Consider the following 13,541-nt stretch of genomic DNA (forward strand, 5'->3'; position numbering starts at 1 on the left):
CTCCATCTGAATTTCATACTGTTAATTCATTAAATATGTTGTGTGTTGAATTTTATGTGTCTGGGAGGTCATTCCGAGTCGTTCGCTCGGAAAATTTCTTCGCATCGCAGCGTTTTTCCGCTTAGTGCGCATGCGCAATGTCCGCACTGCGACTGCGCCAAGTAAATTTGCTATGAAGTTTGGATTTTTACTCACCGCTTTTTGTTCGCTCAGGCGATCGTAGTGTGATTGACAGGAAATGGGTGTTACTGGGTGGAAACAGGCCGTTTTATGGGCGTGTGGGAAAAAACGCTACCGTTTCCGGAAAAAACGCTGGAGTGGCTGGAGAAACGGAGGAGTGTCTGGGCGAACGCTGGGTGCGTTTGTGACGTCAAACCAGGAACGATAAGCACTGAACTGATCGCAGATGCCGAGTAAGTCTGAAGCTACTCTGAAACTGCTACGAGATGTGTAATCGCAATATTGCGAATCTTTCGTTCGCAATTTTAAGAAGCTAAGATTCACTCCCAGTAGGCGGCGGCTTAGCGTGTGCAATACTGCTAAAATCGCCTTGCGAGCGAACAACTCGGAATGAGGGCCCTGATTTTAAAAGGATTAGAAAAACATGCTTAATTGAGATTACCATTCATTAATGACAGAACAGAACAAACACAATATTTGGAATACACAACTATTTTATTTTTTTAAAATACTAACATAACATTAGGGGTCAATGGCAGATGCACAGAAATGCAGTTTGGCGGCTTGTTTGCTTATTTGAAAACAACGGTCTTAGGTTCTCAGAAACGGGACTCAACTAGAAGCTCAATATTAGTGGCTGGCAGCAGAGCTCAGGAGCCGCTGGTAACTGGGAGCCGTTCCCTGCTTTCAGTGGGAGCGTTTTCTGCCATCTGGGTGCATTTTCTGAGGATACGCACACCACGGGGATAAATGCAGGATTTGTAGAGGGTTTTTTTTTAAATGTTTGCTTGGGGAACCCTCTAACAACTGCCTTTTCCATGTTAATAAGCAACACACAGCCCATGCTATGGAGGAAGGGGGATCCCCTTCCTTTCCTTAATTCCTCCATTCTATCCTTCTATTTCTACGTATTCTTTTGTTCCATTTATAGCCTCATCCTTTAGCCCTTTTCTACCCTTCAACTCCACCTAAGTTTCATAGGGGTCTATCTCGGAGAGAGATAAAGTACCAATCAGCTCCTGTCATTTTTCAAACACAGCCTGTAACATGGCAGTTAGGAGTTATTGTCTGGTACTTTGAGGGTCTATTTATTAAGCCTTGGAGGGGGATAAATTGGAGAGGGATAAAGTATCAGCTCCAAAGTCTCATGATACAGGATGTTTTTTGAAAAATGAGTTACAAGCTGGTTGGTTGTTACTTTATCTCTTTCCAAGACTTAGTAGATAGAACCCACTTTATCTCTTTCCAATGCTTAGTACATAGACTCCTTAATCACCACTCTTAAGGGCCTGATTAAAAGTTGTGCACAATGCGAATAGTTATGGAGTCAAGCGATTGCGTGTGCATCATGGTCGCACTGTGCATCCACCAAGGGACCACAATAATTTTGGGGTGTGTCGGCCTACAGCTGCGCTCCCTTCTACAGAAAACAGTGTGCCAGCGTCTCAGTTCCCCCTGGCATTGTGCACGACCATAGGCTTATTCCAGGAGTGCGTTGTCGAAGGATCTGCGACCACTGCTGCATATATTTGTACGCAGTTGTTTGGATCTGCGAAGACGCCGTTGGGTGTATGAATACATTTCTAGGTGGGTACAGCATTAGCATATTTTTGCATATTAGCTGCGTACAAATTCGCAGCTGCAATTGTATTAACGTACATCTCTGAATCAGGTCCTTAATTACTTTACACACTCTCCGTTCCCTCGCTGTCTCTTGTTATTCTCTTCCTGTCACTTTTCTCTTGTCTCTCTCTCTTTTTTTTTTCATAGTGCATTGAGGCAACCCCGATTAGACCGTTCTGTTCCTTTGGAGCCACCATAGAAAAGGTACAGGCCATGCACTACAATAGCCTGCATGCGCCCATACCGTTTCAAAGTCATAGAAGGGACAGTTCCGGGACTGCCCACCTTCTTTTTTTCTTTTTGATGAGCATACTGGAGGTGGTCTCATTAGCATGGGCGAGGTGTGACCAGGCAGTCGAAACCCCTCCTAAGTGCGCCAATGACACAAAAGCCCATATAGTAAAAACATTACAGTACACAAAAGCAACTTGTGTAATAAACACAATCCCAATGAACCATCTCTCCAATGAGTCATTTTGCAAAAGTTTGGGGGTGCAAGTTTGACATGAACCGTAGGGAGCACCTAATGGGACTCTTGATTACAACCATTTTACAGTGAAATCAGGAGCAGGTTACATTTTATACAGACGTTCGATAAATGCATACACGTAAAAGCAGAAAGCAACAGACACAACACAATATAACAATGTTCTTTGGTTTTCCTGGCTACATTATACCCACAAGTGCTGAATTATCATTAAATGAGGCTCAGAAAGAATGTATCAGTCATATAGCTAATTAGCGATTATAGATTATATGTATGTCACCGATAGCAACTGCGTACCCTAAAAACAATCAGCAAAATCAGTGGGTAATCTAACGCATATAAAGTTGCGGTTGTTGATATAGTTTCGGAATCTTGGAAATGGACATCACAGGAATTCGCTTCTAACGATCCCTATCATTTGTCGTGTTTCCCTCGGCTCTATGTACAATTATATGGTTCCGATAGCGTGTGAGACGGAGCAGTGACCTATTTATATGGTTCTGATAGCGTGAGTCAGAGCAGTGACATATTTATGTGGTTCTGATAGCGTGTGAGTCGGGGCAGTGACATGTTTATATGGTTCTGATAGCGTGTAAGTCGAGGCAGTGACATGTTTATATGGTTATTATAGCGTGTTAGTCAGGGCAGTGACATGTTTATATGTTTCTGATAACATGTGACATGTTTGATGTGTAGTATAAGAAAGAAGTGTTATATGTCCCTCTGATTTCTTAGAATTCTAAGATAAAAATGTACTGTAAATATATATTGCGTATTCTTCTACACTTGTGGTAAAATGCGTGTGCTACTTAAAATATCTGTGACTCTATATAGGACCATTATATTTTCATTTATTATTGTGTCCTGCATAACCCAGGCCCCGGAGACTGATAGCAGACATGCACACACACACATAACACGCTGCCTCTGTGGCTGGTGCAGGATCTTATTCTCCTGGTGTACATGTAGGACAATGATCAGGTGAGTAGGAAACCTCGTTCCAGCTTTCATCTCTGGCTGAGCACAGGTTTCTGCAAGACAAGTGCAAGATAATAACTTTCAGGCTTTGTTTTCATTTGACTTAAAGCCTAACGCGTACTGTGTGCGTCTTATGGGTTCACAATGTCCTCACTGAAAGTGCAATGTTCCATGAACACAAGAGGCTTACTCAAAGAAACCATCCTGGCATACAGTACAGGTTGAGAATCCCATATCCAATTATTCCGAAATACAGAATATTCCGAAATACAGATTTTTTGGAGCGAGACGGAGATAGCTAAATCTTTGTTTTCTGATGGCTCAATGTACACAAAGGTGTATATGAAACATAAATGAATCGTGTGTATGTACACAAACTTTGGGCCCGATTCAGACCAGATTGCTGCTGTGCATTTTCTCACAGCAGGCGATTATCAGTTGAATGTGCGTGCCTATGCATCGCAATGCGCACACGCGTCGCCAAACAACAGGCATTGCCGAACAGCGACAACCTGGTGCCAAAATTTCAATAGCACAGCCATTCACATGCTGATTGACATGAAGAGAGCGTTTGTGGGTGGTAACTGGCCGTTTTCTAGGAGTGTCAGAGTGTGCCCCGATCAGCCCGTTCTCATCGCACGGTAGGAGTAAGTCCTGGGCTGCGCACACACACCGCACACTGGTAAAAACATTCGATGGTGAGTGAGGGGCGAACGTATTTGCAGCTGTTCCGCTGACTGAGGGACATTTGTAGCACAGCGTACACATGCGATCGCACACGTGCATGGGAGAATTTACACTCCCCTTAGGTGGAGACTATCTGGTTGCAGGACAGCAAAATTACCAGCCCAGAGATCAGGTCTGATTTAGGCACTTTGTTTAATGCACAAAGTTATTAAAAATATTGTATTAAATTACCTTCAGGCTGTGTGTATAAGGTATATGTAACATAAATGCATTCTGTGCTTAGACTTGGGTCCCATCGCCATGATATCTCATTATGGTATGCAATTATTCCAAAATACGGAAAAATCCGATATCCAAAATACTTCTGGTCCCAAGCATTTTGGATATGGGATACTCAACTTGTATAAACTATGGCCCTTATTCTGAATCGTATGTAGGGGGTTATTCAGACCTGATCACAGGGCTGCGTTTTTTGCAGCCCTGCAATCAGATAGTCGCCGCCTATAGGGGGAGTGGAAAAATGCTGTGCAGGTGTGCGATCGCTTCATGAGCGGAGCTGCACAAACATCAGTGTGTGCAGGCTCTGCTCAGCCCAGGACTTACTCTTCCTCTGCAATGTAATCCTGCTGATCGGGGCCGTAGCCGACGTCAGACACCCTCCCGGCTGGTCCCGCCTGCGTTTTTCCGGACACTTCTGTAAAACGGTCAGTTGCCACCCACAAACGGTCTCTTCCTGTCAATCGCAGAGCGTTCGCTTTTTTTCGCACCATCCCATTGCTAGGCACCGATGCCTGGTGCAGTCGTCCGACGCGCCGGCGCATTGCGGTGCATACGCAGTTCAGATCTGATCGCCTGCTGTGAGAAAACGCACAGCAGTGACCAGGTCTGAATTACCCGCATAATGTGAACTTGACTCTGGATTCCTGCTGTGAACGGAATGCTAATGTAACAAAACGCCCAACCGAATTCATCCATACACGAGAGCAGCCGTCCCTTACAGCGAATGCCGAGTGCATACGACTCAGAATAGCAAGTAACTCAGGGTGCACGCCCATGTTATGCCCTGACACACCACGGAACAGTTCTCTCATCCGCCCGTTACCACTCAGAAATGCCCATTTAGTGGCTGCAGTGTACAGTTCTGAATCATATGTACATCCGTGTGGATGTGTATGCAGCCCACAACACATGTGCGGTGTGTGTAAAAATCTCTGGATGCCTTTTAATTTCTAAAATACAGGGTGGGTATCACACTGGGATGCGTTTAATTTGCCGGCTCTCGGCGGTCAGGATACAGACGCCAGAATCCAGACAGCTGACAATGCCGCCAGGCGAAATCCTGGTGCAACAGGGCTATTCCCACTCGTGGGTGTCCACGACACCCATAGAGTGGGAATAGATCCTGTGGTGAGCTCAGCACTCGCCTTCAGCATGGCGAGTGCAGCGAGCCCGCAACAGGACTCTTTGCGCTCGCCCCGCTGCCGGCATACTGGCAGATGGGATGCCGCTGTTGGGATACTGACAGCGGACATCCCGTCCGCCGATAAATCATACTGAATCCATCACACTGGTAGCTCATCACTGCATCCCATAATTCCAGCTCAGCCACTTACAGCAAAGACACGGTCGATTGATCTGTTCTTTCCATTTGGATTCCGTTGCGTCAGGGAGCCACGATAAAGTGCATTTCGCCCAAAGGCTTCATCTGAAAAGAGGGAGAGAAAATACAGTAGATGAAACTGGGGCTCAGAAGATGCACAGCCTGCAAAGCTTCCTCTATGCAATGTTGCGACATGCCAGTGCTTCCTTTATACTCCTCGTTTCACTCATTTATCTTGTGGCCTGGACTCATTTAGAACACGTCTTCCACTCATCTCCACTCAATCTGTTTTCTCATTTACTGCGGATATATTACAAATCAGAGGTACAATATACAGTATATGCCGAAAGTGTCATTGTGAGGTTACAGATGTGTGTCTGTGCTGGAACGGTGCTTAATGTGGTCTGTATACATTCTCAACAGGATAACGGGAGACCCTGGGAGGACCATGGGAAGTCCTCAGTGATACCCCTAATCAGGGGTTAAAGCGGAGGGGAACGAGGTGGAACCGAGTGCCACCATTTGTAATGGTAGGGGGAACTAGGTCCACCTCCTCCATTGCTCTGCACAGTAATTCCAACAGAAAGGCCAGTCCTATCACCAACGATCAATCGATGAAGCAGGTGGCGCTAGTGTTACGGATAAGCTGCAACCAGCTCCCCTTTCCTCAGGTCCTGATGGCTCAATGGTCGTCCTCCATTTACAACGCACCCCTCCTGGTACTAACATACGCTGTGTCTGTTGGACAGCATTCATCTCCTCCTCAGGTCCTAGTGAAGTGCCATGAAGAGGAGCAGGCTCTGTGCATCTTGCAGACAAGATGAGAGGGCGCTAGAGGGACAAGAGAAGTGGGAAAGCTGCTGGAGGGATACAGGTGGTGAGCTGCTGGAGTGACAGAGGCAGAGATGTGTATAAGGGGCACTACTGTGGGCATTATGTGTTTAAGTGGAACTACGGTGGTCATTATGTGTTATGGACACTACTATTGTGGGCATTATGTGTAAGCAGCACTACTACTGTGGGCATTCTGTATGTAAGCAGCTGTACTGTGGACATTTTGTGTATAAGCGCCACTTTTGAGGGCATTATGTGTATAAGCGGCACTACTGTGGTCATTATGTGTAAGGGACACTACAACTGTATGCATTGTGTGTAAGGGGCACTACTTCTGTGGGAATTGTGTACAAGGGGCACTGCTGTGGACATTGTATATAAGGGGCACTACTGTGTGGCATAACATATATAAATAGTACCATTGTTTAGTGCAAAATGAATAAAGGGCACTACTGAGTGACATAACTAGAATAAGGGCATTACTATGTTGTGTAATATGAATCAGGGGCACTACATGACATGTAATATGAATAAGATTGTGCTACTGTGTGGTGTATTTGAATAGGAGGCACAATTGTGTGACCACGCTGCTTCTTTGTGAGATCAATGTCTCTTTAAAAAGTATGAGAAGTAGGGCACGAATTTATAGTTTGCAGGGGGGGTGCCAAAAACACTAGCACTCAATGTGTGTGTGGTGTGGGGGTGGGGGGTGGGGGGCGGTATGTGGCGGGTTAATGAGTTCCACCACCTCTCCATGACCCACTTTAAGTCCCTAATGATGCACAGTTTTGAAACACAAGATCATTAAATGACCTGGCAGGGGGCAGCAGTTCCTCCTATGTGAAGGTATTCGGCATGGGCCATTTAGGGGCAGATTTAGTAAACTGTTTTTATATAAAAAAATAAAAAAAATGACATAATTGGACATAATTTATCAAGCTCTGTAGATTATGTTAGCGGTTGTAACGAAGAGGGAACTTAAATATTGATAAATTGCCCTGAAAAAAATAATTGTCGTGGTATGCAGTGATAAATTATTCTTACTGGGGCTTGATAAATATGCCCATTAATGACCAGCATCTTAGTGTGAAATTCTATACGCATATAAAGTAGGGCATGTATATAAAATATCACACTTATACAGTAAAAGCATTACCAATTTCCCCTCTTGTAAGGAGTTATAAGAAACCTGTGGAATAAGCATATACAGTCAGTAGCGGATCTTGCCACGGGCAAGCAGGACTTTTGCCCGGGGCGCCGCCTTCCGGAGGGCCCCGGCGCCTTCCGGAGGGCGCCACACCATGGCAAGTTCCGCTACTGTACTGTGCCCCCAGCTGCGACTCCCGCTGGTCCTCCGCTGTGTGGGGAACCAGACACTACGCGTCTAGTTTCCCTTCGTGGAGGGGACCTTTGCTGTGCGGTGCGCGATGACGTCATCATGCACCGCAGAGCATTATGGCACAGACGCTAGGGGTCATAATTGACCTCTAGTGTCTATGCTGTTCCGAGGAGAGGAGCGGCGCCGGCGGCTGTCTGCAGCGGTCTGGAATCAGGAGCGGGGATAGTAAGTATATATATTTCTCTGACGTCCTAGTGGATGCTGGGAACTCCGTAAGGACCATGGGGAATAGCGGCTCCGCAGGAGACTGGGCACAAAAGTAAAGCTTTAGGACTACCTGGTGTGCACTGGCTTCTCCCCCTATGACCCTCCTCCAAGCCTCAGTTAGATTTTTGTGCCCGGCCGAGAAGGGTGCACACTAGGGGCTCTCCTGAGCTTCTTAGTGAAAGTTTAGTTTTAGGTGATAATCAAGGTACCCCTCCTGCAACAGGGAAAGGGGTATTATTCCACACTGTTTGTGGTACCGAAACCGGACGGCTCGGTGAGACCAATTTTAAATCTAAAATCCTTGAACACTTACATACAGAGGTTCAAATTCAAGATGGAGTCACTCAGAGCAGTGATTGCAAACCTGGAAGAAGGGGATTATATGGTGTCTCTGGACATCAAAGATGCTTACCTACATGTCCCAATTTACCCTTCTCACCAAGGGTACCTCAGGTTTGTGGTACAGAATTGTCACTATCAGTTTCAGACGCTGCCGTTTGGCTTGTCCACGGCACCCCGGGTCTTTACCAAGGTAATGGCCGAAATGATGATACTCCTTCGAAGGAAGGGAGTTTTAGTTATCCCTTACTTGGACGATCTCCTGATAAGGGCAAGATCCAGGGAACAGTTGGAAGTCGGGGTAGCACTATCTCAGATAGTGTTGCGGCAGCACGGTTGGATTCTCAATATTCCAAAATCGCAGCTGATCCCGACGACACGCCTTCTATTCCTAGGGATGATCCTGGACACAGTCCAGAAAAAGGTTTTTCTCCAGGAGGAGAAAGCCAGGGAGTTATCAGAGCTAGTCAGAAATCTCCTAAAACCAGGCCAAGTCTCAGTGCATCAATGCACAAGGGTCCTGGGAAAAATGGTGGCTTCCTACGAAGCAATCCCATTCGGCAGATTCCACGCAAGAACCGTCCAGTGGGATCTGCTAGAGACAACATCACGGCAGTCGCCCACGTAAACAGACAGGGCGGCACAAGAAGCAGGAGGGCAATGGCAGAAGCTGCAAGGATTCTTCGCTGGGCGGAAAATCATGTGATAGCACTGTCAGCAGTGTTCATTCCGGGAGTGGACAACTGGGAAGCAGACTTCCTCAGCAGGCACGACCTCCACCCGGGAGAGTGGGGACTTCATCCAGAAGTCTTCCACATGATTGTGAACCGTTGGGAAAAACCAAAAGGTGGACATGATGGCGTCCCGCCTCAACAAAAAACTAGACAGGTATTGCGCCAGGTCAAGGGACCCTCAGGCAATAGCTGTGGACGCTCTGGTAACACCATGGGTGTACCAGTCAGTGTATGTGTTCCCTCCTCTGCCTCTCATACCCAAGGTACTGAGAATTATAAGACGGAGAGGAGTAAGAACTATACTCGTGGCTCCGGATTGGCCAAGAAGGACTTGGTACCCGGAACTTCAAGAGATGCTCACAGAGGACCCGTGGCCTCTACCTCTAAGAAGGGACCTGCTCCAGCAGGGACCCTGTCTGTTCCAAGACTTACCGCGACTGCGTTTGACGGCATGGCGGTTGAACGCCGGATCCTGAAGGAAAAAGGCATTCCGGATGAAGTCATTCCTACCCTGATCAAAGCCAGGAAGGATGTAACCGCACAACATTATCACCGTATTTGGCGTAAATATGTTGCGTGGTGCGAGGCCAGGAAGGCCCCTACAGAGGAATTTCAACTGGGTCGTTTCCTGCATTTCCTGCAAACAGGACTGTCTATGGGCCTAAAATTAGGGTCCATTAAGGTTCAAATTTCGGCCCTGTCGATTTTCTTCCAGAAAGAACTGGCTTCAGTTCCTGAAGTTCAGACGTTTGTCAAGGGGGTACTGCATATACAGCCTCCTTTTGTGCCTCCAGTGGCACCTTGGGATCTCAATGTAGTTTTGGGGTTCCTAAAATCACATTGGTTTGAACCACTCACCACTGTGGACTTAAAATATCTCACATGGAAAGTGGTAATGCTGTTGGCCCTGGCTTCGGCCAGGCGTGTGTCAGAATTGGCGGCTTTATCCTATAAAAGCCCTTACCTAATTTTTCATACGGACAGGGCAGAATTGAGGACTCGTCCTCAATTTCTCCCTAAGGTTGTTTCAGCGTTTCACCTGAACCAGCCTATTGTGGTACCTGCGGCTACTAGGGACTTGGAGGACTCCAAGTTGCTGGATGTAGTCAGGGCCCTGAAAATATATGTTTCCAGGACGGCTGGAGTCAGAAAATCTGACTCGCTGTTTATCCTGTATGCACCCAACAAGCTAGGTGCTCCTGCTTCTAAGCAGACTATTGCTCGTTGGATTTGTAGTACAATTCAGCTTGCACATTCTGTGGCAGGCCTGCCACAGCCTAAATCTGTAAAAGCCCATTCCACAAGGAAGGTGGGCTCATCTTGGGCGGCTGCCCGAGGGGTCTCGGCTTTACAACTTTGCCGAGCAGCTACCTGGTCAGGGGCAAACACGTTTGCTAAATTCTACAAATTTGATACCCTGGCTGAGGAGGACCTGGAGTTCTCTCATTCGGTGCTGCAGAGTCATCCGCACTCTCCCGCCCGTTTGGGAGCTTTGGTATAATCCCCATGGTCCTTACGGAGTTCCCAGCATCCACTAGGACGTCAGAGAAAATAAGAATTTACTTAGCGATAATTCTATTTCTCGTAGTCCGTAGTGGATGCTGGGCGCCCATCCCAAGTGCGGATTGTCTGCAATACTTGTACATAGTTATTGTTACAAAAATCGGGTTATTATTGTTGTGAGCCATCTTTTCAGAGGCTCCTCTGTTATCATGCTGTTAACTGGCAATGACCTTGTACTACAGCCTTGGCTTCTGTATGTGCTGAAAAGTAGCAGTATTTATGTATTGTATGTATGTATGTATGTATGTATGTATGTATGTATGTATGTATGTATGTATGTATGTATGTATTTGTGTGTATGTATGTATTGTATTGTAAAATAGGGGCGTGGCTTCATGCAGGGGCGTGGTCAGTTACGCCCCCTGTAGAGTTGTGCCCCCATTTGTGCCCCCTGTAGATTTGTGCCCCCTGTAGAATTGTGCCCCCTGTAGAGTAGCGCCACTTAAAAAATAAAAATAAATAAATAAAATAATTAAATACTTACTATCCCCGCTCCTGATTCCCGACCGCTGCTGACCTCTGCCGCGCCGCTCCTCGGAGCTATGGGAGAGACGTCATGACGTCTCTCCCATAGTACAGCATAGACACTAGAGGTCAATTATGACCCCTAGCATCTATGTGCCAGTCCCACAATGCTGTGCAGTGCGTGATGACATCATCGCGCACCGCACAGCAAAGGTCCTCTACACGAAGGGAAACTAGACAGGTAGCATCTACCCATCTAGTTTCCTTCACAGCGCCGCACAGCACCGGGGGGCACTGACCAACAGTAGTGGATCTTGCCATGGCGCGGCGCCCTACGAATGGCACCAGCGCCCTCCGGAAGGCGGCACCTCGGGCAAAAATCCTGTGTGCCCGTAGCAAGATCCGCTACTGGTATGTATGTATTTATTCTCTGCTGTTTGTAGCTATGTCTTGCCTTGTACACTTGTTGATCAGTCTCTGTATACTATTCTAGCATTCTTCTTTAAAGCTGAATTGTAAAATAATATTCAGCAATAAAATAATATTCAGCAACAGAGTGATGCTGCGGCAGGAGGAATGTTCTGCATTATGCGCTACACTTTCTCCTGACCACTTCTCGTTATATAAGAAGAAGGAGCAGCGAGAGTCAGGTCAGGGCAATAATCAGCGAGATAAGCCTCTATGAAATTGGAGGTTTATAGGGAAGTTAATTGAAGCCTTATAGGTCAAAGCCATTTCTGTCTGTTTATAGCGAAGGTTTAACATAACAGTAATATGTGTTGGAAAGATTTTCCGGCTCTGTGCGTAGACAGTGACAGCGATTGCTAGTCCATGGGGGGAGGAAACAGTCACATGCCATCAGCACCTTCACTAAAGTGGGAGTGTTGCAGAATGTTACATGTGCAACTTCCTGAACAACGTATAGACAGAGCAGGGGTGACTGGGACATGGGGTGATCTATCACACTGATCATATGAAATCATCATGATCTATGTGGACATGAAGCAAAAGTTAATATTATTCGTTGAGAACTATAAATATGCTTATGACCTGACCATTATACATACTGACTTGGAATACATTTTTTAATATATATATATATATATATATATATATATATATATATATTTATTATTATTATTTTTTTTATTGTATAAAGGCGTAGTAGTCTGGATTGTAGCCATTTGAGGTCACTTATTTCATGAGACGTGATCATGTATTGGTCTCGGCGTAAGGCATCGTCTTGCCGTGTAGGACAAAGACTCGGGGGTGATGTATCAAGCCTAGGAGAGATTGGTTGGTACTTTAACTCTCTCCACTTTATCGCTCCAAGTTTTGATAAATCTCCGCAACACTCTTTGAAATGCCAGTTAGGAGTTGGTTGCTTTATATTTCAGCAAGGCTTGATACACCTCCCCCTCGGAGGCCTTTATACCATCACACCAGATGGTAATGACAGTTTGCAGCTCTGCAAATATGACACGTCTGAACATTATTTGGGAAGACGTCGGTGTTATACAATATTGGAAGTAAATCAGAAATGGATTACGTTTTTAAATGCTAATGGCTCACTAAAATGAGCCACAGTGTCAGATAAGAAGTCCCAGAAGAGGCTCCCACATTGGCACACAGCATAGTATAACATTGTCACAACAAGCCATACTCAGGCAAACAAGTGGGAGGTTCACACTACGATACCAGGCAGGAGAAGGTTGGAGTCAGCCGCATACATACTGTACTCACCTGTTAGGTCTGTATCTGTATTGAACTTTTTCTGGAGTGCCTGCTGCAGTGACAGAATCTGATGGGAAGGAGACAGATAATTCGTAAATCCGCAGCCCAGCAAAGATCCTGAGCTCTTTAGTGAGATGACAGAAACTGGTTGCTATGGGTAACTTCTCCATTTTATCTCTCTCAGGGGTTTGATACACCTTCCACTTTGAAAACATGTATCTGCTCCCTGACCACTTGCTGCATCTCTATTATGTACACTTGCACACCAAAACACACATGCCACATTGTCCTCCGCACACAATCCGACGTGTAGAAATTATAGACATTTAATTCATTATAGGTCTGGAAGGCGATATTATAGATGGTGATAAAAGAAAAGTGGAACATTTGCAGGCGGTTCTCCATTGGCATATCAGTGCATTTGGATAAGACATTTAAAAACACCTAACATTGTTTTTGTGAATTTAGGCCCTTTCATAGAGGCAATACTCTCTATACAGAAGGGATGTAGTTATTATACCGGCTGTTGGGATCACGACGGCCTAGCCCACATTTAGGTGCACATTGAGGGGAGTATACGGAGGTGGGGGCAAACAAAAAGAAGCAAGTAACTGTACTTTGGCAAAACCATGCTGCACTTGGGGGAGGGTTAAAATGTGCAGAGAGAATTGGATTTGGGAAGGATGTGTCCAAACTCAGATTTACTCAAAC

At 45.9% G+C, this 13,541-nt stretch overlaps 1 protein-coding gene across 8 annotated transcripts in view; it reads right to left on the bottom strand.

The window, feature by feature from the left end:
* Nucleotides 1–656: 656 nt before the first annotated feature.
* The window catches only part of MLPH (melanophilin), a 144,275-nt gene continuing 131,390 nt past the window's right edge, over nt 657–13,541 (bottom strand). For all 8 annotated transcript variants that reach the window (XM_063933204.1, XM_063933207.1, XM_063933203.1 and 5 more), the window contains 3 exons: nt 12,840–12,897; nt 5,569–5,660; nt 657–3,321 (listed from right to left, as the gene is read on the bottom strand). In XM_063933204.1, coding sequence (XP_063789274.1) covers nt 3,298–3,321; nt 5,569–5,660; nt 12,840–12,897 — 174 coding nt within the window. In that variant the 3' untranslated portion in view covers nt 657–3,297. The remainder of the gene's footprint in view (nt 3,322–5,568; nt 5,661–12,839; nt 12,898–13,541) is intronic.

The sequence above is a fragment of the Pseudophryne corroboree genome, chromosome 7, assembly GCF_028390025.1.
Source record: "Pseudophryne corroboree isolate aPseCor3 chromosome 7, aPseCor3.hap2, whole genome shotgun sequence".
NCBI classification, from domain to species: Eukaryota; Metazoa; Chordata; class Amphibia; order Anura; family Myobatrachidae; genus Pseudophryne; species Pseudophryne corroboree.